This window comes from Apiotrichum porosum (genome assembly GCF_003942205.1).
Source record: "Apiotrichum porosum strain DSM 27194 chromosome Unknown scaffold_15, whole genome shotgun sequence".
Lineage (NCBI taxonomy): Eukaryota > Fungi > Basidiomycota > Tremellomycetes > Trichosporonales > Trichosporonaceae > Apiotrichum > Apiotrichum porosum.
In genome coordinates this window covers 196,050-222,957 of record NW_021167122.1, presented here as the reverse complement: position 1 = coordinate 222,957, position 26,908 = coordinate 196,050, and the positions used below count along the sequence as shown (strand labels likewise).

At 60.9% G+C, this 26,908-nt stretch overlaps 10 protein-coding genes across 10 annotated transcripts; 5 read left to right on the top strand and 5 right to left on the bottom strand.

The window, feature by feature from the left end:
- Positions 1-349: 349 nt before the first annotated feature.
- On the top strand, positions 350-1,850 carry EHS24_003150 (uncharacterized protein; the record flags this gene model as incomplete). The annotated part of the gene is made up of 8 exons (XM_028618849.1): positions 350-546; positions 675-791; positions 898-996; positions 1,056-1,165; positions 1,218-1,344; positions 1,412-1,527; positions 1,588-1,775; positions 1,821-1,850. 8 exons carry the CDS (start codon positions 350-352, stop codon positions 1,848-1,850), a joined length of 984 nt encoding a protein of 327 aa, XP_028472737.1.
- Positions 1,851-2,110: 260 nt separating this feature from the next.
- Positions 2,111-2,821, bottom strand: EHS24_003149 (uncharacterized protein; the record flags this gene model as incomplete). Its single annotated transcript, XM_028618848.1, has 1 exon — positions 2,111-2,821. One exon carries the CDS (start codon positions 2,819-2,821, stop codon positions 2,111-2,113), a length of 711 nt encoding a protein of 236 aa, XP_028472736.1.
- Positions 2,822-6,273: 3,452 nt separating this feature from the next.
- EHS24_003148 (uncharacterized protein) lies at positions 6,274-7,603 on the top strand (the record flags this gene model as incomplete). The annotated part of the gene is made up of 4 exons (XM_028618847.1): positions 6,274-6,367; positions 6,435-6,469; positions 7,019-7,114; positions 7,172-7,603. The coding sequence occupies 4 exons, from the start codon at positions 6,274-6,276 to the stop codon at positions 7,601-7,603; spliced, it is 657 nt and encodes a 218-aa protein (XP_028472735.1).
- A 2,758-nt stretch (positions 7,604-10,361) lies between these two features.
- Positions 10,362-11,301, top strand: EHS24_003147 (uncharacterized protein; the record flags this gene model as incomplete). Its single annotated transcript, XM_028618846.1, has 3 exons — positions 10,362-10,684; positions 10,727-10,829; positions 10,879-11,301. 3 exons carry the CDS (start codon positions 10,362-10,364, stop codon positions 11,299-11,301), a joined length of 849 nt encoding a protein of 282 aa, XP_028472734.1.
- A 627-nt stretch (positions 11,302-11,928) lies between these two features.
- EHS24_003146 (uncharacterized protein) lies at positions 11,929-16,669 on the bottom strand (the record flags this gene model as incomplete). Its single annotated transcript, XM_028618845.1, has 16 exons — positions 11,929-12,047; positions 12,374-12,556; positions 12,609-12,764; positions 12,817-12,912; positions 12,953-13,733; positions 13,870-14,087; positions 14,127-14,249; positions 14,337-14,553; positions 14,612-14,764; positions 14,806-14,865; positions 15,068-15,174; positions 15,213-15,266; positions 15,304-15,382; positions 15,425-15,613; positions 15,869-16,527; positions 16,624-16,669. 16 exons carry the CDS (start codon positions 16,667-16,669, stop codon positions 11,929-11,931), a joined length of 3,240 nt encoding a protein of 1,079 aa, XP_028472733.1.
- A 1,035-nt stretch (positions 16,670-17,704) lies between these two features.
- EHS24_003145 (uncharacterized protein) lies at positions 17,705-18,545 on the bottom strand (the record flags this gene model as incomplete). The annotated part of the gene is made up of 3 exons (XM_028618844.1): positions 17,705-18,237; positions 18,299-18,422; positions 18,465-18,545. 3 exons carry the CDS (start codon positions 18,543-18,545, stop codon positions 17,705-17,707), a joined length of 738 nt encoding a protein of 245 aa, XP_028472732.1.
- An 814-nt stretch (positions 18,546-19,359) lies between these two features.
- Positions 19,360-19,744, top strand: EHS24_003144 (uncharacterized protein; the record flags this gene model as incomplete). Its single annotated transcript, XM_028618843.1, has 2 exons — positions 19,360-19,691; positions 19,735-19,744. 2 exons carry the CDS (start codon positions 19,360-19,362, stop codon positions 19,742-19,744), a joined length of 342 nt encoding a protein of 113 aa, XP_028472731.1.
- A 794-nt stretch (positions 19,745-20,538) lies between these two features.
- EHS24_003143 (uncharacterized protein) lies at positions 20,539-20,843 on the top strand (the record flags this gene model as incomplete). The annotated part of the gene is made up of 3 exons (XM_028618842.1): positions 20,539-20,546; positions 20,593-20,650; positions 20,724-20,843. 3 exons carry the CDS (start codon positions 20,539-20,541, stop codon positions 20,841-20,843), a joined length of 186 nt encoding a protein of 61 aa, XP_028472730.1.
- Positions 20,844-20,949: 106 nt separating this feature from the next.
- EHS24_003142 (uncharacterized protein) lies at positions 20,950-22,841 on the bottom strand (the record flags this gene model as incomplete). Its single annotated transcript, XM_028618841.1, has 5 exons — positions 20,950-21,175; positions 21,227-21,329; positions 21,374-21,420; positions 21,467-22,444; positions 22,492-22,841. The coding sequence occupies 5 exons, from the start codon at positions 22,839-22,841 to the stop codon at positions 20,950-20,952; spliced, it is 1,704 nt and encodes a 567-aa protein (XP_028472729.1).
- Positions 22,842-23,657: 816 nt separating this feature from the next.
- On the bottom strand, positions 23,658-25,616 carry EHS24_003141 (uncharacterized protein; the record flags this gene model as incomplete). The annotated part of the gene is made up of 3 exons (XM_028618840.1): positions 23,658-24,967; positions 25,195-25,295; positions 25,531-25,616. 3 exons carry the CDS (start codon positions 25,614-25,616, stop codon positions 23,658-23,660), a joined length of 1,497 nt encoding a protein of 498 aa, XP_028472728.1.
- Between the last annotated feature and the right edge of the window lie 1,292 nt (positions 25,617-26,908).

The window sequence follows — 26,908 nt, the reverse complement described above, 5'->3', positions numbered from 1 at the left end:
CCAAGCGGACCATCGTCGTGGATCGGCTCGAGGTGTATCCTTCCCTAGCCTACACGACTGCTTAGTGGCCATAAGTGGTGCTAGCTAGATTATCCGCGCTATGCATCGTACTGAACGCGACGGAACATGGCTCGGCGACGCCGGTGGGTACGGCGTGGACGCCGTCGGCGTCGTCCGCCCACGCCGGCGGCACTAGCTCCTCCCGGCTAGTTTAACCGGACCGGCATCGCTCACCGTTGCTCATGTCACCTCCGACAACCACGCACTTATATCTCTGTCAAGTCAACACTCGGTCTCTCCCTCTCTCACTCACTCCCAACTCCAACCAGCTTACCCACACACGCACACCATGCCCGTCGGCCCCGCCCCTCCCATCCCTACAAAAGTCGCCGTCCCGCGTCCGGGCAAGCGCGGCTCGGGCCCTGCGGCGGGTATCAACGTCGTGGCCGTGTTCGGCGCCGGCCTCATGGGATCTGGCATTGCGCAGGTCGCGGCGCAGGCGGGATACACCGTCAACCTCGCGGACGTTAGCGACAAGGCTGTCCAGTGAGTATGCGTGGAGCGAGTGGTGGAGGCGAAGAGGGCGGAGGCTGGGGGAGGGGGGAAGACGAGCCTGAGGAGGAGCACGGCGACACTGGGCTCATGGCCTCGAACGAGCACTGACTGACGTGCAGGAATGGCATGAAGATCATTGCCAGGTCGGTCGCGCGTGTGGCGAAGAAGGTCGCTCCAGGCCAGGAGGACGAGTACGTCAAGACCGTCTTGGGCAACTTGCGTCCCACGACCGATCCGTGAGTGACATGTTCAAAGTGCAGCTACAGTACACATCTTGTTCAAGCAGCTGCTACCTTAGCGCACGTCTCCCGTTTACAAAGTACTCACCACCCACGCCTACAGCTCTGTGGCCGTCGGCAACGCGGAAATTGTCATCGAGTCGATCGTGGAGAACATTGAGCTCAAGCAGAACCTCATGGCCGCGCTGGACAAGCACGCCAAGTGAGTGGTTGCAAGACCTCCCCGGCGTCACCTCACCACTGACGCAACGATAACCCCAGGCCCGACTCAATCTTTGCCACCAACACATCCGCCTTGCTCGTCAAGGAGGTGTCTGAAAAGTGCCCTGCGGCGCGCAAGGCGCGCTTTGGCGGTCTGCACTTCTTCAACCGTGAGCTAGACGCGACGAACTGTCGTTCCCCAGCTGACACTTGTTTGTCCAGCCGTTCCCGTCATGAGGCTCGTCGAGGTGATTCGCTCAGACACGATGGAGGACGCGGCGTACGACCGCCTGTTTGAGTTTGGCGAGAGCCTCGGAAAGGTGGCCGTCAAGTGCAAGGATACCCCTGGGTGAGTGGCTGCCTGCTTGTGATGATCGACATCCTTAGCCACCGTCACCCTCCTAACTTCTTCCCAGGTTCATTGTCAACCGCATTCTGGCCGCGTACAATCGCGAGGCCACCATGGTCGTCGAGCGCGGCGACGCGAGCTTTGAGGACGTCGACAAGGCCATGGAGCTCGGCGCAGGATACCGTGAGTGAGGAGAGCTACGGTGTCAGGGTGGTCAAGCTTTAGCTCATACCCTCCCTCCAGCCATGGGCCCATTCAAGCTGTTCGACTACGTCGGCCTCGACACGTGCAACCTCATCGGCATGTCGTGGGCCATCCGCGCCGCACAGGGCCTGGTCCCCGAGTCCATGGTCGACCCGCCGTCCAACATGATTCCCGAGCTCGTCGAGGAGGGCCACTTTGGCCGCAAGACCGGCCGCGGGTTCTACGACGTAGGTCTGCTATATCGCGGGTTCGTTAGCTGACATGACGCGCAGTATTCGAAAGAGAAGAACAAGCTCCGCTAGAGACCAGGAGCGATGTTGGGGGTTGTACTTGTTACATGCACGGTTATTTACACACAGAGAGAAGGAACTATAAGTGCCTTGTATGTACAGTACAGTTCGTAAGGTTGTAGGAAGCTGGGAGGACGTGTTTGCTGATGGTTCTGGCGCAAGATCCAACTGTAAGTGTCTTTGGCGGCGTGTAGTGTGTATGCCGAGTGTTCAGAAACAAAGGTATCGCCGACGGTGGTCCCATCACTGTGTCCAGTGTCCCCGTCCCCCGCTCACGCACTCCACGAGCTCGGGCCAGCCCAGTTTGACGGCCCAGCACTCGACGGTCCGGCCTCCATGCCCATGTCCATCGCGCGCGACCTCGGCCCCACGTCGCCGTCCATGCCGCGGTTGGGCGTGTACGTGTACTTTTCCGGCCTGTACTCGTACTTTTCGCTGCCACCGGGCACGGGGGCCGGGGACATGCCCGGGTCGGCGTTGTGGACGACGAACGTGGGTGTGGGCCGGGGCGGGGAGACGTGCACGCTGTGGAGGGACTGGTGCGGCGACGTCGGGGTCGCAGGGACGTTGACCGAGAAGGCGTCCGACACGGTCTCGGTGTATGGCGGGGGAGGGGGCAGAGCAGGCGGTTCGGCAGCGAGGATGGGGACCTGCTCGGGGCCTGGTTGGAGCTGGACGGGCTGGGGCTGCTGGAGGGGTACGGGCTGTTGCACAGGTGGTTGGTGTGGCGCTGGTATAGGCATCTGCATCGGCTGAGGCGACGGAAGGCGCTGTGGGTGGACCGGTGGGAGAGGGAGAGGGTGCATGCTCTGTGGTGGTGACCAGTTGCTTTGGGAATGGCTGGGTGACACTGGCGCGAAGCCTGGCGACACTGGGGACTGCATGGCCTGGCCAAACTGCTGTTGCTGATACTGCTGCTGAGGCGCTTGTCCATTATATCCCGTGCCGGCCACCGCCTGCGCCGCAGCCTGGCCTTGTCCCATGCCTGTCGGCAAAGGCGGCAGCCTGTGTGGTGGCCTCCTGGACGGTCTTGTAGACGAGCTCGCTGGCGGGGGCCGCGGCGCGTGTACCGTATGCGCAGGCGTGGGCGACGCGGACCCCTGCATCGGCGGCGCGGGGCTGAAGGAGGTGCGAGGAGGGAGCGGTGGGGGCAACTGTTGTTGCTGATAGCCCGACTGCACCGACACGGCAGAGAGAGGCTGGGGAGACATGCGTGGAGGCAGAGGAGGGGGCATCGCTTGTTGTTGCTGGAACATGGGTTGCGGGCTTGGTGTCGAGTGAGGAGGGAGAGACGGGGTTGGAGACTGGAGGTATTGTGGTTGTGGGTGGAGAATCTGCGGCGCGGACACGTCTATTCTTGGCGGAATAGGAGGCGGGCCAGTCGATACCACTGGCGAGGACGCAGTGTATGACCCAGATGTGTACTGGGGCTGCATAGGTTGCTGGTATGTGTGTTGCTGGTTAAAGTATGATCCATTACTTTGCTGTGGTGATGGTGGGCCGTACTGGGCCGCTTGTTGCGCGTAGTGCTGTTGCAGCGGCGACGGCGACGGTCGGGGGTACTGCTGCGCCGAATGTGACGGGCCAGGCCTGCTGTGCTGCTGCTGGATGGGGGAGGGGGCTCCTCCTGCGTAGAATGGTGGGGGAGGGAGGCCCACATGCTGGCATGGACCTTGCGGCTGGCCATGGACGTAATTGAGATGCTGGACGGTTTGTTGTTGTGTGAACCATCCGGAGCTTCCGGCGTTGTATGCTTGTTGCTGTCCCCACTGCCCGCCGCCCGAGCCTGAGCTGTATGGGGAGGTCATATGCGTGTGTGGATGGGGAGGAGAGTGAGGGAGTGAGTGAGAGGGTGGACGATGGATGGACGGATGGAATGGAATGCTGCCCCCAGAGACATGGGCTGCACGTGCCCCGCGGCGGTGCAGACGACGAGCAACATGGGCGAATCAACAAACCATACAAGGGTCCCCAAATAGATTAATCCGCTGTCTATAGGCAGGCAACGTTCTTGGCAGCACAAAGTGTCCCATGGGCCCCATGTCCTAATGGTATCTTGCCATGCTGCTGCTTGTCAGTGAGCAGTGAACAAGCATGCGCATGATGGATTCCATGCACGGGCAGTGCGTCGTGTGCACGGTTGACGGGGTCTGTCGTAATGAGTCAGGCTGGTGTGGTGATGGGGCGGTAGGCAGAACGTGAAGAAACAAGAAAACGGACCGGCGAGCGACTGTCTGCAGCCAGCCTCTATCAAAGGACAAGACGTTCTCGTATCTGTCGTATCTGCTCGTTCCTTGACTTTTATTCCTTTCCTGCGAAATCGCGTCCGCCTGGAGATGCACGCACACAGAGGGGGTCAGGATGGTTGCTGCTGCTGCGCGGGGAGGATTTGCCGAGAAATGACCTGTGTGATCTGCAGCAAGACTCTAGTATTTCCCTCTTCCCTCTCTCCCTCTCCTTTTTGTTGCTTGTTATCCTTTATGCCCTCTGTCCTGCAATTGTTTCCCTCTCGGCAGCTCGGCGGCAGGCACTGGTCGTTGTCGTCGGTATGCGCAGCACCGAGAGCCCCGAGAGCCCAGCCGCGCCGGATGGCCGTCGGACCACGGCCCCCGCCACCCAGTTCCCCCACCCAGCAACCAGGGCCAGTGTTCCGAGACGCCGCAAGAGTCAGCATGATCACCATCTGCACATGCATTGCGGCCAAGCCGTCTTGGCTGGTTGTCAAGAGTCACCGGACCCACACCGATGTCGGGGTCGGAGGAGACGTGGGGGGAGGTGGCGTTATGACGGCGTCTGTAAAAGGCCATGGCGACAAGGGTGGATATTCTATTGGCGGCAGAATGACCATATGCCGCTGACAATGGCCCACCACAATGGCCGAGTGTGTATCAATTGTCAGACAAAAAAAACCGGGCCAGGCTTTTTTCCTCTGGTGGCATGGTGTGCCAAGACTGTCTTGCAAAGCGTCGTGACAGAACCCTTGTCCGCATGTGTCGGCAAGCTTCGTGTGTTCCATGACAAAGTGGCACGACAAGAATTTTTTTGGTAGTGCTTGTTCACAAGTCGGGCTTTTGAGAGATGCACCAGGCCACCTGGACGCACCCTCGGTTTCTTGTCGTCAACCTAGGTTAGTTTCAGCTCCAGCCACATTGCACGAGCACTTAGCGCATGACATTCTCCACTGCACGAATAGTGTTCAAGGGATTGGGATGGATGCCTGGACGCCCCGTTCTCACTGGCATGGTGGTGGCGGTCCCACGCAAGGCCTGTGGCGTCTGCCTCGATGGCCTTGGCGTCGGCGATGAGCCAGTGCGGAACACGAGAGGATGTTTTGCACGTGGACTGCGCAGTGAGGGAGGTGCAGACAAGGTGTCAAAAGGTGTCGGGTGTGCATGGGCCATGACGGCTGACCTTTGCTGACAAGATCCGTCGGCTGGATGCGGAAGGTCGTGTGAGCAAGACCAGTCTGTTGTGGGTCTTGGCATCGACCCGCGTGTGGGAGTGCGTACCATGGCGTGCGGCACTCGCCGATCTCAAGACATGCAAGACATATTCTGGAGCAACACAAAGATGGAGAGGCATCTACCACAGGTGATTCGGTAAACACCTGTCAGTCAGTATGCGCGCGATCAGGAACTGGGTCGAGAAAAAAAGGTACTGAATGAGCATCCAGGACAAACCCTTGGTGTGGGTCCAAAGATCCCGACAACCATCCGTGTGTGGGAGTGGTAGTGACTGTGCATAAGCCCAAAGCTGGTGCGCATAGGCCTCTCCAGCAGCCTCGTCCTCGTCCTCCCCTAAAGCCAGTAGAGCCCTATCTTTGTGGCTCAGAAGGAGGCAAGCGCCGGGTTTCGCTGGACACAAGTTGGGCAAAGCACAAGGAGACCAGTGTGTAATAGAGACACACGCCGGTCCACTCCGGTAGTTGTGAGCCGGGTGTCCGCATTCAAGGCAGTGTTGTTGCTGTCTGCTTGCATGCTTGGCCCAGAGGTGCGTTTGCCATTTCGCGGCATGTCGGAAAGGGCCAGGCGTCCAAGGGGTGTGAGGTCTTTATTTTTTTGTTGCGTGTGCGCTTGCGGCACATTGCGCTTTCCCTTTGAGAGCCCCCCGGGGGCCGCGGCAAGGGAACGAGGGGGGGGTCAGGTGGCGGCAAAAAACGGCAAACGCAGCGCGAACAACGACAGAGCAAGCGTTTTGTGTGTCTCACCCGCACGCGCGCGCGCAATGCACTGCTGGGCATGTGGCCTGTGGCCTCTGGCGCGCTGCCCGAGAGCCAGCTGACCCGCGCCTAGCGTCACACATGTCTGCTCGCTCGGGTTTCTTTTAAGAAGCCACAACATCCCGCTAGTCTTGGCCCCCTGCTGTCCATCCACATTACACCATCTCACCACACCCACCACTTTACCAACCCACCGACTTTCATTCCAGCAACACCATGGCTAGCCTCAAGACCCTCCTCCGCGCTCGCCTCGTGTGCATCTTCTTCTCGTTCGCCTTGACCGTCGCAGCGACAGGTCTCGCAGGATGGGGTGAGTCCCAAATGGCACGACGCGCGCGCCAGGCCCAAGGCCCCCGCCCAGCTGACACTGTAAACAGCCCTCCAGGTCCTGCACGATGACAAGGTCTTCATGGTACGTTTTTGCCGCCTGCTCCCCCCCCCCCCCCCCCACCACATCCTCTACACCCCTTTTGCATGCTTGCATTGTACCTTCACGCTCGCCAAGTCCCGTCTGTCACACACGCACACGCTTGGCAGCAGCCGCCAGAGACAAGGACAAAGACACAAAAGTTGTGTCGGTGGTGGCTTTATTTGCCGCCCGCCCGCCCCCGCCCGCCGTATGCTTGGCGTCTGCAGAATGGCTTGCCATCTCCCCCCGTTCACGCCCGTCGCTGCATTGTCCGTCGTCGCCGCGAGCAGCAAAGACATGTGCAGTACAGAGACGGAGCGCCGGCGTGTCGCCGCCGATAGCAGCGGCGGCGCTCGCACCGACCACCGGGAAACGCACGCTCTACCTGAGGGGTTGCCCGATGGCATGGGGTGGTGGCGGCGGCGGCACAGAGGCACTGTTCCTCGTCGTTGCCGGCCCATGCCCCGAGCGCAGCAAGCACATGTCTCTCCCACAACGTCATCGCAGAGCTGTCACACAACCATAGATCCCTCACGCTGACCACTGTCGCAGGCCAAGACGGTCCCCGGAGGCAAGGTCGAAGCCCAGGACGTCGTCGTCGTGTCCGCCCTGCTGTGCGCTGCGTGCGGTTTCGCCGTTGCGGTTGCCGTGAGTACACCTGGGCCTGCGTCTCGTCTTGGTGGCTCTTAGCTAACTTATCTCCAGACCTACGCCGAGATCCACCTTTGGCGCGAGCGCAGGAACGGCCACTCGCCGTGGATCCTGCGTCTCCTCAACGAGATTGCCCTCGGCGTTGCCGCCCTCTTCGTCCTCGGTGTCGCCATTGCCGCGACCGTCATTGTTGTCGGCCGCAGCGCCGTCCTCTCCGCTCCCGGATTCACCCAGTCCACCCTCAACACACTCGCGGCCGCCCTCGGCAAGAACATTACCTACAGGGGCACCACCGCTTACGAGTCGATGATCTGCGCCTGGTTCGCCTTTGCCTTCCTGACCGCCACATGGGTCCTCCTCGTCCTCGCTGGTCTGCACTACCGCAAGGAGTCACGCGAGCGTGCCGCGCAGGGCGTCGCCGCTCACGAGACCCACGCTGAGAAGACCTCGCAGTCGTCCGACCACGAGGTCGCCCAGCAGGTTTAAGCGCTGCGGCCCTCGCCTTCCTGTGTTCTTGCCTCCCAGCAGTGTCGATTTAATGACTCTCCTCTTTATCGCTCTTGTGTCCCCTACCCGTAAAACAAACGTCGCGCCAGCAGGGAATGCAGTAGACTTTTTGCATCGTATCATGATGGACTTTTCTTTATACATGGCTCACTGTGTTCGTTTCCTGGCGACTGCTTGTTCTGACCAACATCTCAACACTGGCAGGCTCACCCCCACTCCTTGGCACCCCGCGCTCACCCTCCAGCTCCAGATCGACACAGTCCGGAGGCGACTGTCGCCAACCCTGCCCCCACGGGACGCAGGACGTCTGCTCCAACACATACCGCGCACGACGGGCCTCCATGGGCATGCATCGACCTAGGGGTAGCAGTCGACGTCACCCACTGCTCCGCTGCTCCACTGACCAGTTGCCGGTCAATGAATAGATTCGTCGTCTGTGCCGCAGCCAAGCCCATTAAGGTATCCCCCAGGGCCTCTTTTGACCGCAATCACCGGCTAGAGGCAGACCATTGCCGGCCAGTCTTGCTCTTGGCCCCTAGGGTCGTGGCTCTTGGCCTCTATCGTCCGCGCGTGTGTCACCAACAGGCATATCTATCTATTGCTGGCTGGTATCAGGTGGCCGTGGTATGCGACAGACCAGAAGCTGGATGCCGGAGGCTGAACGCTAGCTGAGGCTGTGGAGTGGCGGTTGGAAAACAGCCTCGCGCCACCCGCAATCAAGACCCTTTGCTCGGTCGCAATCGCTCAGCGCTGCGCTGGATAGCCATGCGTGTCCACTCGTCTCGTCGCTGCCGGTCACTCGCACTGACGCTTGTAAAGCTGTGAAAGTACGCGCTCTTCAATGACGGCGGCACACGCCGCTCGTCGTCGGTGCACTTTCTCTGATGTGCGGAAAAGAGTTCGCGAGTGCCTTGTAACGCGCATTCCCGGTGGCCGTTCCCCGTGCCAGCAGGCCTTGGAAGCTTGGATGGACGCGAACCACATGGTGCCTCCGGAAAAGCCGGACAGTGCAAACGCAGGAAACAGCACGTCAACAGATCAAGGGGATGAAGTGGGTGTACCGTCTCCCCGATCACTGGAGCACTTCTGCCACGACTCGCAACAACCGCCGCAGGAAACCTGGAGACCAAAACGCGACACGGCAATGCCAGGAGCCGATCCGCGACGCGAGATGGTCATCGCTGAAACGGTCACCGCATGCCAACAGGTTCTAACCACGTCCCCCCGGGCGAAAGCTCACCGCTATCCGCGGCCCCACGCACACTCTGTGGCAGTATGTAAGCGGTGGCGCGGTGAAACCCATGCCAGTCCAGTCCTCCGCCCACACATGCCACGCCGCCAGCCGAGGTGTAACCTGTAAGCACGTACTGTAGCCACCGTAGGGCTGTATACATTAGCCGCTTTCAAATCACAGTACAAATGCGGTCAATTTACATAGCGGTTAATGTAGATGAGGGATTAATCATCCCTGACCGGGGCCAACAGTAACCTGTGTTCGATCCGGGAGTTCGGCAGTGTCGATACAGTCTGGCCGGGAGTTACATAACTCCCAAGCAGTCCCCCGTTGTAATCACACTCTGAATTGTGGGTAGACCCAGACTGGATTCTGAAGTCCGATCATTCTCAGCAAGCCCCCTAGGCATTACAGTTAAAAAAGAGTCTTGATTTTTATTGTTGCGGTTGTTGTTGTTGTTGCGCCGACTGCGATCTGGGCCTGTGCTGCAACGTCGACTACCCGCTCTCTCCAACATTCCGTAATTCAACAGCCAGCAGGTCAGTTGCAAGACGGCCACATGTGTGCGAGACAGATACGGCCGTTTCGCAGATGGCTCGCACGAGTTAGGCCTTTCTCCTTGTGCTGCTTCCATAGTTGTCCATTCCATCTGTGCACAGTTTGCAAAGGGGCGCCCACATTCTCGGAGTGCTCGTTGTTGGCCCTGGTGGTGTTTGAATTGTCGTGAGCGGCGGTCACCCTCGGCACTCAAGTGGTATGGATTACCCTTTTGTATACCATGTCTACAATCAAGTTGCGAAAGAGAGGGTCCTGATATCGCCCGACAGCGACGCGATAGGCTCAGGCAGCTTCACGTAGAGGCTGTCGAGGAAGAGGCACAAGCTCACCTGTGAGCCGAGTGGCGGAACATGCTGAATGCAAGTCCGGGCCCGCGTCAAACCCCGAGGCCTTCCAGTAGCTCCAATGCAAGACGACGACATGCATGCGGGACATGTACAGTGTTCTGAGGAATCGAGACGTTCTGGGCACCTTGCAAACAAGTGCATGTCGCCATCTGGGAAGTTCCAGTACATTGGAAGCCCAGATGTAATTTGCCTGGAGCTCGACGGTATTGGCGTCTCCACACGGCGCCAGGAGGTCGAAGATGGACGCAGGTCTTGATCGTTGTCGCCACATTATCGACTCTTTCTGCTGATCTCTCTATACTCGGTCCCCACGAGCAGGTAGTGTACCTCTCTAGGCAACACTGCACATGATTCCATCCCGTTGGTCTTCCATCACAGCTGGAGGATGTGAAGTCTGCAGTCGCGCGTACTCAGTGCGGCGAAAGTGGTCGGCTAGGGGGGCCTTGTACAACCCGCATGGTCACACTAGTGTGTAGTGGGTGTGGTGATGAAACCGCAGAGCCGGCGTGCGGAATGGCCACAGGTCGATCAGTCGTAAACACCCGACCACAACCAACAGCATCAAACTCGCCTTTATCCTTTGCATTCACAGCCCACAATGCCCGAAGAGTGCAGGCCACCCCGCTCACCGTCCTCTAGGACACCACCGGTCGACCAAAGCAACCACTCAGGCTCTCCCGCGCCGGCGCCGCCTGTCGCTGAGCCCACCCAGGTGCCGGGCTGGCTGCTCACCGACTGGTCCCACACGGCCTTCACCATCCCTGTTTTTCATGGCACGTTCAATCCTGGCTCACAGATCGAGTGGGCCTGCAAGAACGCCACGGTGGCCATCCACGACGCGTTTAACGAGGTGTCGTGGGCGCACATCGGTGACAAGGCTGGAGCAGTCTACCTTGCCGTCTGCGACGTCGTCCTCCAGCGGTATGTGCCTCCCTTGGATAGACCTGTAGCTTACCTACCCAGCAAAGAGCACGCCAGCGTCGCAGACAACGGAGAAGGTGATCTCCCGTACTACCCGCAGTGGAAAGCCGCGCGTGACGCCGACATTGACGAGGTGTTCGCCTGGGTACGACCGTCGCTCGTTTCCTGTCCGAATCTGACTGACACACACACAGGCGTGCCGTGACCTGCAGTGCTACATCGACACCGAGCTCGATCGCGCAGCAGCCCGCCGCGTGGCGTGGCGCGCGTTGAACGCAACGTTCTGTGTGTACGAGGACGCTGAGAGCGGTCCACCAGACGACGAGCCCTTGGACGACTATGCCGACCTCGCGGTCATGCTGGGCGAGTTTGCGCCTCACCCGAGTTTGCTCGACCGCTACGGCCTGTGGGTGCTGCAGACGACCGTCGGTGAGGAGCCCGACGAGAGCATCGTCAACCGCGAACTTGCCGCCTGGACGGCGGCCCACGGCCAGATGGCCAACGCGTTTCCAGACAAGGGCCTGCGAGGTCTGCCCCGCTTCCCGCGCGGATACGTCGCGCCCCGTCCCGATGTTACCGTCCTTGCGGGGACGGGGTGGGTGTTTGCGGACCTCTGACGTGGCAAAACCCCCTAGTGGGTCGTGTGGTTGGGGTGGGCAGCTAGAGCTGTGGCAGGGGGGAGACACGTCGGCGGGAATGTAGCAGTGCGAGTAGGGTTCCAATTGTAGATAGTGTTGTGCCATGTGAACAGAGGTTGTCTGTTTGTGTGGTACAGAGCGTCAGGACATGAGAGTGAGAGTGAGAACGCGAGTGGCATCTTGCAAAGCACAGCATCTGCCGGCGAGTGCACCAAGTGACAGGGCGTTATACCTCCAAACCCGTCAAAGACGGCGAGACCTGTCGAGCTGAGGGGTAGTACAATCAGGCGATCATATTCCATCTCTCCACTCCGCTACCTGGCGCCTGGGGGACCGCTGACAGCGTGGGCCGAGACAGCAGCTCAAAATCGGATACCTTCATCACGTGACTTTGCCACACACAGTTCCAGATCAAGCCATCTATCTTCTCGACGGGCAAGTGTCAGACATCTGGGTGCATGTACATCGGGTATCAAAACGGACTGGACTGCCTTCTTCTTTCTTCCAAGGGGACAATGCCTCCCCGGCTCTTGTGCGCGCGCCGTGGCACAACACTACGCCACGTCGGCGCAGCTCTACAAACTAACTAACTGTGCGGCTGCAGGCTTACTTGTCTGGCGTGGTCGTGAGGCCTTTACTCAGCTGGTCGCAGGTCGCTTTGGCGTCGCCGAACAGCATCTTGGTGTTGGGGTAGAAGAAGAGCGGGTTGGGGACCTCGGCGTATCCTAGCACAGAGTGTCAGCTGCTGCTTGCCTGTGCGCACCCTCATCGGCCACAACCAATAAGTCGCTGCAAGGACAGTTCCTTCTACCGCCACTCGAGACCCTCGAGCTGGGCCGGCGGCAGTGCCGAACCTGATGCACAGACCCAGCCCGCCACTTGCCACAGGCGCAGACGCAGACACAGACAGGGACAAGGCTGAAGCCATAGCCCAAACGTGACCACGTATCAGCCGCACACAGGCACCCACGCCGCCCGTTGTCGGGCCACTGGCGCACTGGCGTGCCTTTGCGCTATCCATCTTCCTCCCAACCAGTTCCGTAGCACTCACCAGCAGCCATACCGCGCTTCATGACGACGACGTTCTTTGCGTTCCAGACGTTCAGCACCGGCATGCCCGCAATAGGGCTGCCAGGCTCGAGGGCGATGGGGTTGATCGTGTCGTTGGCGCCGATACAAAGCACGACGTCGGTCTGCTTGAAGTCGTCGTTGATCTCGTCCATCTCCAGGACGACTGCGGTGGTGTCAGGGGTGATATCCAACTGAAGCGTTCCCACACCACTCACCGTCATAGGGCACACCGGCCTCGGCGAGCAGGACGTTGCACTGGCCAGGCATACGGCCCGCGACGGGGTGGATGCCGAAGCGGACGTTGATGCCGCGCGCGCGCAGTGAGGCGACCATGTCGGAGATGGCGTACTGGGCCTTTGCCACGGCCATTCCTGGGCTGTCAGTTCGTGGTTTTCACACAGCAGATTAGCCGGCGCTGCGCACCGTATCCCGGGACAATGATGACGCTTTCGGCATTGCCGAGCATGTCGACGACCTCGTCAATGTTAGTCTTGGCGACCGTCAGGCCCTTGGTCGAGTCTGCGATGGGTTAGTACCGTGTCACAACCGTCAAACCCACCATTGACAGCGTTGTTTGTGGCGATACCGCCAAAGATGACGTTGGCCAGACTACGGTTCATGGCCTGGCACATGATGTAGCTGAGGATACTACCACTGGCGCCAATGAGCGATCCCGTGGCCGTGAGCAGCATGTTGTCGAGCATGAAACCCTCAGCCACAAGCGCAAAGCCAGAGTACGCGTTGAGCACCGTGACGAGGACGGGCATGTCGGCACCACCGATCGCCGCCGACGTCGTGTATCCTTGAATGCAGGAAAGAACGGCGTTGCCGGCGAGGAGCGCGGCACCGATGGCTGGCGCGGCGGGGGCCATGGTCATGAACGCGCCCATGGTAAGCGCATTGGTGCTGACGAGGCCGACGTTGATGGCGTGGCGACCGGGGAGGATCAACGGCTTGGAGCTGACCTTTCCGGCGAGCTTGAGGAACGCGACAATCGAGCCCGTAAAGGTCACGCCACCAATGAGGACGCCGAGGTAGGCCGTGGCGAGGAGAAGGGGCGTGAGCTCGCCGCCGTGCTTGCTGGTGTCGGCTTCGAGGACGACGGCGGCAGAGGTCAGCATGGCCGCCAGGCCAACGACACTGTGCAAGGCTGCCACAGTCTGAGGGAGGGCCATGGGCGACACACGGCGGCCAATTGCCAGACCGGCACCACCACCGAGAGCAGTGACCATCGCGACCTGCGCGAGTTGCTCGGTGGTAAAGCCCACAGCAAGGAGAGTGGTGACGACACCGACGAACACGCCGAGCATGCCGAGGATGTTACCGGTGCGTGCCGTTGCCTGAGGAGGTTAGTCGCTGAAGGTTCCTCTCATTGCCACCTAGACGACGCCGAGCAGCACACCACAGGAGCCAATCTCCAGTGCCAGACGCCAACTGCAGCACCACGGAAATCCCTCTTCTGAACCAACCACTCACCTGTGCGCTGAGACCCGTCAGGGCGCCGATACAGAGGAACGTGGCCACAGTGTATCCGGCCTCTGTGAGCCCGGCTTCGTCGTTCTGCCACGCCCAGAGGAGGCCAGCGGCAAAGAGGACGCCCGGAATGGCGTACAGCCAGCCGTACTCTGGCGGGTCGCCTGGGCGGCGGAACAGGTCGAGCATGCGCTTGGTGATCAGGAAACCGCCAAAGATGTCTGGAGTGGGTTAGTTGCCGAGAGCAAAACGAAACCCACTGAGGTTGGCCAGGAGCACGCTGATGGCGCCCAGACACTGGGGGAAGGTGTACGGCAGCATACCGCCGCCCATGGCGAAGAGACCGCCGACGCCGACGAGGCCGGAGAGCGCGTTGGTGACGGCTGATGGTTAGCTGAATTGGCTTCGGACAAAACACAGCTAGAGGTCAAGTGACCCCGCTCAACTGGTCGTAGGGGCACTGAACTCACACATCAGGGGGGAGTGAAGAGCCGGGGCGACGTTCCAGACAGCACGGAAGCCGACAAGACCGGCGAGGCCGAGCGTGTTGAACATGGTCATGAACGCGGGGCTGGTGACGGCACCCAGGCCAAGGACAGTACCCATGCCGACGGTCGTGGTGGTAGCGGCACGAACGGAAGACTGCCATGGCGTGAGCGCTGTCTTGCTGTCCTCGATCATAACGGTCTGGGCGACGTCAGTGGGTCGTCTCTCTGCAAACACCACAGGCCACAGCAACACTCACAGGCTTGGGGGGCGCAATGGTGGCGGCGGGAGGGGTCGTTGGGCGGGGGGCAGGCCAGAGAATCTCCCTGTCGCGCGTGACGATGGCGCCACGGACGACCTCGTCTTCGTAGTTGATCCCATAGTGGCCCTTTTCGCCGATAGACACAAGGAACTGGGGTGTGAGCGGTGCGCTGTTGGCTACAATGGACGTACCTTGGTGATGTTGTTGGAGTAGAGGGACGACGACTGGGCCGGGAGGCGAGATGGCAGGTCCTGTCGATCAGCTGTCTGCAAGCACCGCGTTGCAGCTGGAACAAGAGGTATCCCCAAACGCCAATGCGTCATGTTAAATCCACATTGACGTGGTTCTTAAACTCCAGACTAGCGGAGTATCCACACTCCGGCCGGCGGCAATGGTCTCTGGCATGGACGCCCGCCTCCACAGCCACCGTCAAGGACACTACCAGCGACTCACAGTGTAGCCGAGGATGGTGACGCCGTTGTGGTTGACGCGCTTGCCGGGGACGGTCAGTTCGCAGTTGCCACCCGTCTCCGCCGCAAGGTCGACGACGACGGATCCGGCTGTGCGGGTCAGAAACGAGGAACGACGAGAAACCCACGCTTCATGGCCTCGACGTGTTCCTTGAGCAAAAGCTTGGGAGCAGGCTTGCCGGCTGGGACGTTAGCGACGAGGAGCAATTTATAACGTACGGATCAGAGCCGTGGTGATGATAATGTCGACGTCCTTGGCCTGGTCGGCGAAGAGAGCCATCTCGGCATCGAGAAAGGCCTACCCGTTAGCACAGACCCCGGGGAGGAAGCTGCCACTCACCTGGCTCATCTCCTTGGCATAGCCGCCGACGCCGCTTCCGTCCTCTTCAATGGCGACAGTGAGGAACTCGGCGCCGAGACTCTCGACCTGTTCCTTGGCGACGGGGCGAGTGTCAAAGCCGCGCACAATGGCGCCCATACGCTTGGCAGTGGTGATAGCGGACAGACCGGCAACGCCGGCACCAATGACCTGGGAACAGAGTCAGCAAGGCCGTATACACAAGGGGGGGTGCCTCGGACAGAAGCCCAGAAGGCCAGGCGGGCGAGGCACCTTGGCGACATGACCTGCGTCTCTGCACACATGTGTACGCTGGGGAGCGCCACACGAGGCACGGGTAAAGACTCGCGACTCGAAAAGAGCATCAACGGGCTCTCATGCCAACGGCTGAGAGGCCCACAGGGACGTGGTGAAAGCAATACGGCTGGCACAACGAGCCACACTCACGAGAACCTTGGCTGGAGGGATCTTGCCCGCGGCAGTGACCTGACCCGTGAAGAAGCGGCCAAAGACGTTTCCAGCCTCGAGGACGGCGCGGTATCCGGCCGTGTTGGCCATTGAGCTGAGCGCGTCAAAGACCTGGGCACGCGAGATACGCGGCACGGCGTCCATGGCAAACGCCGTTGCGCCCGTCTCGCGGATCTCCTCGACGAGGTTCTTGTTGATGCCCGGATAGATGAACGACACGAGGGTCTGGTCGGGACGCAGGAGAGCCACCTGCTTCTCAGACGGGGGGCGAACCTGGAGGACAATGTCGCCCTCGTACCCGCTTCCATCGGGGACAATCTCCGCGCCGGCCGCAGCGTACGCCGCGTCTGTAAACGTGGATTTTTCGCCCGCACCGCGCTCGACGAGGACGTGTGCGAACCCTTGCTTTTTCAGAAACGCGACACCGGTAGGTGTGACGCCGACGCGGGCCTCGTTGGGGAACGTCTCTCGCGGGACGCCAATGGTGAGCTGCGAGTACGGGATGCCCTCGCCCGAGGGGGTCTTGGGCGGTGGGGGAGGCGGGGGTGGGAGGTCGGGAACCTTGAGCGCGGCCTGGGCGTCGCGGCGCGCGGGGACTTGGAGCCAGCGGCGCGAGCAGGCTGGTCGAAGACCGAGCGCTGCGGGGAGGGTCAGTGATGGGCTGTGGGGACGTTCTGGCTCGCGCAGAGACGAGGCTGCGGAGTACGAGGAGGGGTGGGGCAGGACACACATACCTGCTGAGCGCAATACGCGTGCCGATGCGAGGTCGGCGACGAGCATGCTGGATGGTGAGGAGGGGGATGTGGACGATGAGGACGAGGGAGGATGACGAGGGAGAGAGATAACACGGGGTCCTCGTCAGTGGTTGGCGGCGCGAGGAAGGAAGGCATCCACCTCATCCACCATCCCATCATCCCCCCAGGAGTGCGTTCGGGCCCCGCATGCCCATCCTCGGCCAACACGGCGCTCGTCGGCTCTACCCGATACAACCATCCACACGTGATGCGGCATTTAGGACGCAGAGGTCTGCGCGCACAGTGACGTCGCTGCAAGAAGCGTGCTTGCTAAAGAAGTGTGGAGAGATGCTGTGCATGCATTGGCACGCTAGGCAGTGTGCGGGCTGGGGAAGCGAAGCGAGCTGACATGATGTGGGTGACGACTGGGTAGACAGCTTGGTTGGTGGCGAGTGGTGGTGCTGAGCCCCGTGGGGGGGGGGGGAGGTGGATCGGTCAAAAGGCCCTATCTAATCTCGGGCTCACGCATCCACAGTCGTACTTGGGTAGCCCACTGTGCATCCCCAGACAGTATGTATGCATCCAGTACGCCCACCAGGTCCGTTTCAGAGGACTCTGAAAAAGTGGCCAAGAGGGCGACGAGCTCGACTGATGGAACCGACTGGGTGTGTTGGGCAGACACAGTCGCGAAAGTGGGCATGCGTCTTTACGTTTCCCCCGCGGCCGCTGTGCCCGACAGCGCTCTTATTTACGGCCCGTATCCACCACTCTCGAGAGGAAGCACTCCGGCCCGACCGACGTGATCCTCCGCACGCACACACTACGGGTTAGAACCCAGCCGCGAATGACCGCGTTTGCGAGAAGCACGCACAAGGACAGAGGGAACACTCGCCAAGTGGCGCACATTGCGCACATGGGGCCCTCACCTCGGCGAGTTTCCGCGTTTCCGACATTAACAGCCGGTACGGATTTAGCATGCGTGGTGGACAATTCGACAGTGTGGCATATGTGTACTCAAATTACTCGATTCTGGATCCTTTTCTGCCACTTTGACTGTTCAGAAACCACTACCCACTCTTCTCTAGAACAGCATCGCAGCTCCGACGGCAGCGAGGACGGCTCCGGCACCAGCGACGACGCGGTCGGCGCGCGACGTGCTCGTCGACGACGACGACGCAGCCGCCGCCGCCGCGCTCGACGACGCGTGGCTCCCGCTCGACGCCGTGGCCGTGGGCGCCATGCCCGACGACCAGCCGCTCATGCTGAGCGTGTCGTTTGACGCGGCGATCTGGACGTCGGTCGCGTTGGCGCACGTATAGCTCGGCTTGGTGAACGATGATTCAGCGACGAGCTGCACGTCCGCGCAGTGGTAGTAGTACGTCTCGGCGCCGTCGAGCTGGTAAAACACCATGAGGGTCGCGACGTCGCCTGCGGCCATGCCCAGGGCGGCAAAGTCGGGCCCGGCGGTACAGTACCCGCCGCTGCCAATGTCCTGCACGGTCGCGGCGCCAAAGCTGCTGAACGCGTGGAAGCGCGCCGGGTCCTTGTCGTTGGTGTAGACAATGTTGAGGTTGTCAATCGCCGTGGTCTGCGACAGGGAGATCTGGCCGCCGGCTGGGACACGGTGTCAGAAGAGAGTATGTATATATATCACTGGAGTATGGGGGGGGCTCACTCAGGGGGTAGTTGGCACGGGCGCCCATGGTCATGTTGCCGCACGGCGCCTTGCTCGCCGTGCTGGCGTTGAAGCCCTCACGCCCGGGAGGAAAGTTGAACACGACCGGCGAGGTGGTGAACTCCTGTTATCTGTGTCAGCCAAAGTCGAGATTGTGTCGGCCTACCGTGATGGAGGCGCGAGGCGAGATGGCCATGGCGCTGGCGGACGACGCGGTAAGGGCAGCAACGAGGAGAGTGGCAAGCATCGTGAATGGAGATTGTGGTGTTGGGGAGATGCACACTGCGGCCTTGCATGCATGCTGGTTATACCACCACCACGACCCGACGTCGTATGCAGACGAGGGGGAACATTGACGAAAAGCCAAGACACCCAAGACCCGTCGGCCGAGGAGGCACTGGAGTGTGTTCCGAACGTTCCATGATGGTGATCGTTTGTTTCTGGCCTTTCTGGTGCGTTGTGCAGCACATTGCCATGACGCCCGGTACCATCTTGGCAGGCCGCTCGGCCGAGGTCGTTCCCGCCCGCGGCGCGGTAAGCATTGCTCACAAACCGTCCCAAGGCTGCGGACATGTTGAACCATGTGGTTGGAGATCAAAGGGCTTGGCTTTTGGGCGGTTCGGCCGGAGGGTGTTTATCAGATAACCCTTGCATTGCGCCAACACGGATGTCATGGACCTCTCTCCTCATTCTTGGCCGAGGCGTTTCGGTCCAACATGCGCGGGGCCTGGTGTCGGAATGTCATGACAGAGGTAGCAACTTGCAACTTGGCGGCACACACCATTGACCTGTACGTGCAGAAGCAACCGGGGTCACGTGACGAAGCATATCTGGGTGCGTGGGTGTGTTGCCGCTTCTATACATACAGTCGCGCGATCAGTCGTGTGGGTGTTATATTGGGTGTAGTAGCGCGACATATGGCAGGCGGGCTGACGTGTGTGTGTGTGTGTGCAGTCTGTACTTCTCCCCATTGACATCCACATTAGCAACCATCTCAACAGACGTCCCCATGTTGGCGCTCAACTTGGAGGACCTCCTCCTCATCAGCCCGGAGCGTCTCAATGCCCCGCCACGTCCTATCTGCCATCTTCCGTGACGAAGAAAAGGAGAGCATCGCCGCCGACCTGAACTTTATGAACTCCGTCATTAGCGGCTACACTTCCAACCCTGTCCACACAGCAATCCCTGCTGGTACCGCCTACGAGGTCGACTATGAGGTCGAGATTGCGCCTGGCAAGGAGATCGACCACAAAGAGCTTGGACCGTTCAGACCCTCGAAAGCAGAGATCAACCAGGCCCTAGCCTACATCGACGACGTCAAACAGCAAGCGAGCTCAGATCAGCGCACCACCGTCCGCCCAGGACCAAGGTCTCCAAGGTCGCTTCGGACGAAGTGAGTTATTGGAAGGTTTGGCATGTGCAAAGCTTACCATCAGCGAACTGTGAACGTACTCGGTCCCGAGGCGACGCGTCCTTGTCTATGTCCTCAACGCCCTCCAAGTGATCATCACCAAGGGACAGTGGAGAATGTTTCGCGCCTTCCACTACGTCCTTCAACGCAAAGCCCAGAAACAGGGAATAGGAAAGTTGTCAGAAGACGTGAGTGGTTTCCCTAATTATTTGTTCCTCCATTGACGTGGCCCTCAGTTCCTTGACGAGATCATCCTCGGCCTCCCCCCGGTGCTAGTCGTCACACCTTTTTCCTGGCCACAAAGTCTACGGCCTCCATCGCCTTGGCGACTGGTACCAGTTTGTCGTACCGCCTACACGGCGGCCCTGCCATCCCACTCGGCACGACAACTTTGACCGACATCCCCTACATCATGGGGGCAGACTTTGAGGGCAACCCGAGGTGGATTTTGGCGGTGGAGAAACACGTATGTATGACAAACATGGGTATGTGGGTGCTAACTGGGCAGTGCTTGGGCTTCGATCTGGCCCCAATTCTGCGCAACAAAGGTTTGAGGCGCGGTGTCTTGGTGACCGTGGGTCAAGAAATCGGTTTTGCGGATTGCTGACGTGACTCCAGCTCGCAGGCCACAGTGACGTCCGCGCCCAGAACCTAGTTGCAGACTTGGCCCGCTCGTTCCCAAACGTCCCCGTCTTTCGGGTTGGCCGACCCAAATCCCGATGGAATCCTCATTCTCGTCAACCTGCGATACGGATGCGCAACGAGGGCATACCGCCCAGACGGTGCAATTACGCCGCGCCTGGAAATGCTGGGCATTAACGTTTTTGACATGGTTTCGTGAGTCAGCACAATCTCATACCTTATCGCCATTCTAACACGGCAGGCTGTTCGGGCTGGACGTCGAGGACATGACCGAGTTTACCAGGAACGACGAGAACAGGGTACGTACGGCTCGCAGAATGCCTCTAAACTTTCACTGACTGTGTTACCCCAAGGCTGGACGACTCGTGGAAGGACCAGGTCATATTCATGCACCACCTCCGCTTGAAGGCGGATGTCGAGTTCGGCACCGACATTGGAACCGAGGCTCTGGTCGAATGCGTTATTGAGCGTATGCTCAAGAGGTTGACATAGCCAGCGGCGTTGCCCCTGCCGGGTTGCCTGTTACATTTGCTACATTCACGCCCCCCACCTCTTCTTCATGTCATGCCATGTCTTGTCCTGTTAAAAGTCGTACTTGCTACAGCTTTGCCTTGTTCGGGTTAATCGCGTCATACTCCCTCTGGGCTCGTTCGCGCAGCAGCTTGCGGAGGATCTTGCCCGAGGGCGATTTGGGTACCACGTCAATGGTCTGTACGCCTCCCCGGAGCTTCTTGTACCCTGCCACTGTGGCCGCGACAAAGTCCTGCACCTCTTGTGGCAGCAGCACGTAGTCTGCGTACTCTTCCTTTGGGACAATGTACGCTCTGTGAGAGAGTTAGACCGGGGGGTGTCCATGAGGACCGCGCGCAACTCACCTGGGCAGCTCGGTCGCCTGCGACGCATCGTACACTCCCACCACGCCGGCGTCGGCCACCATGGGATGTTCCATGAGGACACCCTCGAGCTCGGCAGGCGCGACTGAAGGGGGGTCAGGTTTTACCGCCAAGCATTCTGGAACCCACCTTGGAAGCCCTTGTACTTTATGAGCTCCTTGACGCGGTCAATGACACTGGGAGGGTTCAGCTCGTCGCCATCAACACCTTCCTTCCACCCACCGCCAGAACCCGTCCTGGGACCGGACGAGAATGTCGCCCGTGCGGAGCCAGCCGCCGGGGCCAATGGTGCTCGCCGTCGCCTCGGCGTTGTTGTGGTATCCCTTCATGACACACGGTCCCCGCAGCCACAGCTCGCCCGCGTGGTGCGGCTTGACGTCGTGGCCCTTGGCATCCACCAGCCGCGCCTGGTATCCGGGCAGGAGGCGTCCGACGGTTCCTGCGCGCCCCACGGACTCTTCACGGCGCATCGAGTGTGTCGCGGGCGAGCACTCGGTCATGCCGTACCCTTGCATGAGGACAATGTGCGGCAGACGCGCGTTGAACGCGGCCTGCAGCGACCGCGCGAGCGGGGCCGCGGCGCAGACGAGCGTGTGCAGGCTGGAACAGTCGTAGTGGGGCAGGTTTTTCGAGTGGAGCAGCACAATGACAATGGGCGGGACGATGAGGCCGTACGTGATCTTGTAGCTCTGGATGGCGGTCAACATGCTGATCTCGTCGAACTTCGGGAGAATGACGACGGGGACGCCGCGCGTGACGGGGTGCATGAGGACGACGGCGAGGCCGTAGACGTGCGAGAACGGCAGGACACCGAGGATCACGTCCTTGTCCCACTCGATCTGCGGAAAGGAAATGTTGGCGGCCTGCAGCTGGCTCGTGAGGTTGAAGTGCGAGGTCATGACGCCCTTTGGCAAACCGGTGGTTCCTGACGAGTAGCACAGAAAGGCCGTCGTGTGCGCGTCTGCGCCGTCCAGCTTGACCGGTGTCGCGTGCCGGTCGCCGAGGATCTCCCCCAGCGACTTGTATGGCGAGTCTTCCGGCTTGTCGGCCGTGTCGCACAGCAGGATGACGCGGGATGCTGGAAACAACGATGCGGTGAAGAGCGGGCGTGTTGCTTCAAACAGGGGCAGCAGGAGCGGGTCGACCAACATCATCTGTGCGCCCGAGTTGTTCATCTGGTGCGCAAGCTCAAACGGTGCGCTGCAGGGGGGTCAGCAAAGCTTTGTGATGCTCGGCGGTCCACTCACTAGGCCACGTTTGCCGGCGTGATGACCAGCCCGGCCGCCATGCACCCATACATTGCCTGGACCCATTCGAGACAGTTGCGGCCCCAGATGCTGACCACGTCACCGGGTTTCATGCCGAGCTGTGTCAAGCCGCTGGCGATGCGCAGAGCAGCGTCTGCCAGCCCGCCCCTGGTGAGCACTGTGCCGCTGGGGCCATCGATAAAGGCCGGCAGTGCGTCGTCGTATGTGGGACGTGGAGAGATGCCCTCTGCCTGCGGCAAGAGGTAGTCGTACACCGACTGCTGGGGGAAGAATGCCTCTTCTGTGTGGTCCGACTCGTAGATGGTGACCTGCGTTGGCGGTGCAGGCATGGTTTGGGGGGTGCGAGTCGCTGGAGGGGGGCTTGGGAGGGTTGGGAGGGAGTGGGAGAGAGTGGGTGACGGACAGCGAGTGAGGATACGTGGGTTGTGGTGGGAATAAGTGGGTGGGTGGGGTGGGGCACCCAACTTTGGGCAGAGAGTGGAGGGGGGAACAAGACGAGAGAGTGGAGGGAGGGGAACGTGACCACCGGGGGAATGACGGCCAGATCCGGCGTGAGCGAGCGAGCGAGTGACGGCGGGGGGTTGGCGCTCAACGGGAAGTGATGCATGCTGCCTATATGCTGTCCACCGCCCCGTCGGACCTGTTGGCCCCACCGTCGAGCCTCTTCGGGGCATCTCATGGATCTCACGCCGTGCACCTCGTGGTGCTTCTGGTGGTGCTCGCGATCAACGGCTAACTCGGCAAACGCATGGCAATCCGCAAAACCCAATATCCCTGAGACCGCCGGAGCCGTCCCGGTCACTGAGCCGAGTAACCATGGCAGCCATGGCACCTTGGGGCTGTCACCTGCCAGTAGCTTGTAGCCTGTAGAGAGGGTGCAGCAGTTTGGGGGGTCATGCATGTCGCGCAGCGGATGCGTTTAAACTACATAGTGTGTGCTTTTTCGCCGGGGGGGTTGGAAGCCAGTCCTCACCCCCCGGCGACCCAGGGTTGGATGTACAGAATAAAAAAACGATTGTTGGTTGACGGTCAGCCCCTGGCCAAACTTTCATCACAGGTTGTCCGTCACGGGTACGTCGAGTAGCTGTAGATGGTCCACACCCAGTGTGGAGACCTCTATTGTGAGCGGAGCAAAAAAAAGGTGCCTAGGCAGCACGCCTACGGCTGCGGCGCGTGCACTTGGGAGAGGCAGCGGCAGTCGCGGGCACGACGGTGGGTGCCACGGTCGCGTCCGAGACGGCGTCGGTCGCAGGTAGGTCGGTGGCAGCCACGGTCGCGGCCGAGGCGGCGTCGGTAGCAGGGAGGTCGGTGACGACAGCAGCATAGTTGCGGAACTTGGTCGTCACCTTGTTGGTGGGCCTGCTGTGGGACCACTTGTGGCCGCGAGTGCGGGTGGAGGAAGTGGGCTCGGCGGTGTAGTTGTCGCCGCCGTCGGTCGACGCAGCCCAGCTGTCGCCGCCGTCGGTCGACGCAGCCCAGTTGCTGTCGCCGCCGTCGGTGGAAGCCGCCCAGTTGCTGTCGTCCGAGCTGGACGTGGAGGTGGAGCTGGAGCTGGAGCTGGAGCTGTCCGAGGAGCCAGAGTTGTCCGAGTTGCCAGAGTTGTACTCGTTCCACGAGCCATTGGACGAAGACTTGGACGTCTTGGACGACTTCCACGACGAGGTCTTGGTAGGCGATCCACCGCCGGCGGAGGATCCCCAGCCAGAGCCAGAGCCAGAGCCAGAGCCAGAGGAGCCCGAAGAGCCCGAAGAGCCCGAAGAACCAGACGAGCCAGAAGAGCCAGACGAGCCAGAAGAGCCAGAGCCCGAGGACCCAGAGGAGCCCGATCCCGAGCCGACCGCGCCGGAACCACCCCAGATGTCGTTCTGGGCACCGTTGGAGAAGCCATAGTCGTCGTTGTAGAAGGGCGGGTCGCCGGCGCCGTTGTTGACGTTTGCCCTGTCGACCATCCAGTAAATGGGCTGCTTGGCGCCCGTGGTGCATCCCGAGCCGCCGGTGCACCTGACAGGCGGGGCCGGGGCCGGGATGGGCTTTGCGTCTGCGGCGGCGCCAGTGACCTGGCACTTGAAGCCGACAAAGTACATTTCGTCACCGCCGCCGGCGGCCGAGTGGACCCAGCCCCACATGCAGTGGCAGCCGCCGTCGGGGCAGGCGGGCAGACCTGCGGGGATCTGGAAGCCACAGTCGCGGCTGTACGGGCAGTCGTGGTTGACGGAGACGACGGTAAAGTCTTCGGGCTGGATCGAGTTGACGTCCGACTTGTACGCAATGGCAATGGCGGCGCCCTTGACGTCCCACTGGTTGGCAAAGTTGTCGCCGGACAGGTGGAGCGAGCCAGACGAGTCGCACGCATACTGCGCCGAGCTGCGGCCGCCAAACGAGGTCATGCTCTTGTCGCAGCCCATCTCGGCCTGCAGAGTGCCACCCGCCGGGAGCTCGAGGAACTGGCCGTCGGCTGTGGGAGGTTAGTCAAAAGGGAAAAACAGAACGCACTGGACGTGCGCACAAGGAGCACGGGAGCACGCAGTGGCGCGGCGGTGGCGTGCAAGCGGGGAAACGACAGTGACGGGCCATGCACCGCCGAGCAGCTCGGCAGGATCTCATCGATGGTCTCTTTGTTCCACCCGGCTGGCTTGATCACCCACCCCTGTGTCCCCGCGCGCCACACATGAGACAACTCACCGGGAGGGCTGTTGATCGCGCCGTGGAACCACCACGAGCTGAAGCCGCCGTTTCCAAAGTCGGTGGAGAGGGGAGTGACGGGGGTGTAGTCGTCGTTGTAGCTGGAGAGAGAGAGAGCAAACGGCGTCAGTCCTGGCTTGGCACATTGAATGGCGGTTGCCCAACGGATGGGACGGTGGCGGCGAGCGGGAATTTGAGGAACCCGGGGGGGGGACGGCTGGAAGGCTTGGGCTTGGGGGGCCACTAGCGCATGCACGTACGCACCACTCGCTCGCTCCCTCGCTCGCTCGCTCTCGCTTGCCACCCGATACACCAACACGACTCTGCTGTACTCACCCATACATGGAGGGATGCCACATGGCGAGGTGGGCGTTGACGGCCGGAGCCGCAAACAGAAGGGAGGCGAGAGCCGTGGCCAGCATGGCGGGTGTCGCTGTCGGGGGGGTTGGGGGTGTCGAACGTAAAAGTGAAAGTGGTGGGCCGTGAAGAGCGAGAGTGAGACGGAGGAGAGAGGAGACGGAGGGGATACAGCGAAAAACAAGTGCCAGACTTGTTTTTGTGTGAGGAGGAGGTGAGAGAGAGTGGGAGGAGGAGCGAGAGAGATTGTGGGAATGGGATTGACACGGTTGATGGGTCACTGTCTTATTATATGGCGCACACCACACCACACACATGGAAAAGTGCCTCCCCCCCCGTCTCCCCGAGAGCAACGGCCAGACGCGCGTATGCGTGTGTGCCCTGGGGGGGTTGGCCTGGGTGGGTGGCCTGGGGGTGATGGTAGAGTGGCCTGGGTGAGAGGCACAGGAAAATGCCAAGCCAACCCTTCATGTGCGAGAACGAGCGAGCGAGACGCGTCCCGCCGCGGCCACACCACCAGCACCCACAGCTCCCAGCCTCCATCCCTCCGTCGGCGGCATGCACAAGGGCCAGACCGTGCGCGCGCCGAGTAGCGCGGCGCAGCGATCGTTCCGGAGAGCCCAGAGGATCAGAGGGTCAGAGGAGTACATGGCCGCCCTCTCTCGCAGTAACTCTCGCACTAACAGCGTCGTCGTTTTGTTGCAATGTCCACCCCGTTTCAACTGCAGTCCCAGCTACAGTACATGAAAGGAACCAGCACGGGAGGCGCGGGGAGCAACCAGCACCCTGTGATGCTCATGAACAGGACATGACAAAAAGTGGTCGGTGCTGCGGATCCCACAAAACACCCACACCCACCCCTCTCGCTGCGGATCACCCACCCACCCCCCACAATGGTTTTTTGCTGTCCTCACGACCAACGCCCAGGCTGTTTTTTCAGTTGTCATTGTGCCGGAACATGAACAGCCCATCCTTTTTACCCAGACGCACCGGCCCCGGGACAAGTGGAACATTGGCGCGTGCACTCGCACACGCGTTTGCGCCGGCGTCGTCACCTGCCGCGACCTGCGCGTGTTGGCCTTGTTGGTGCGTTGCCGCCGCGTGCCACGGAAGCACAACGCGTGTAATGTCGCGCGCGCCCGTCTGTGCCTCGCTCTCGCCGTGTCACTGCAAAACTGTCGCGCATGACAGTGCACACTGCTCCCCAAGGGCTGGGCAGGCAGAATGGCCCATTTGATCACTGGGTCACTGGGTCACTAGCCCACTGGTCCACCGAGATGGGCACGAAAGGGGGGTCTGTGGAGGAGGGGAGGACCTCTGGCCTCTTGGCTTCTTGGCCTCTTGAGAACGAGGGTTC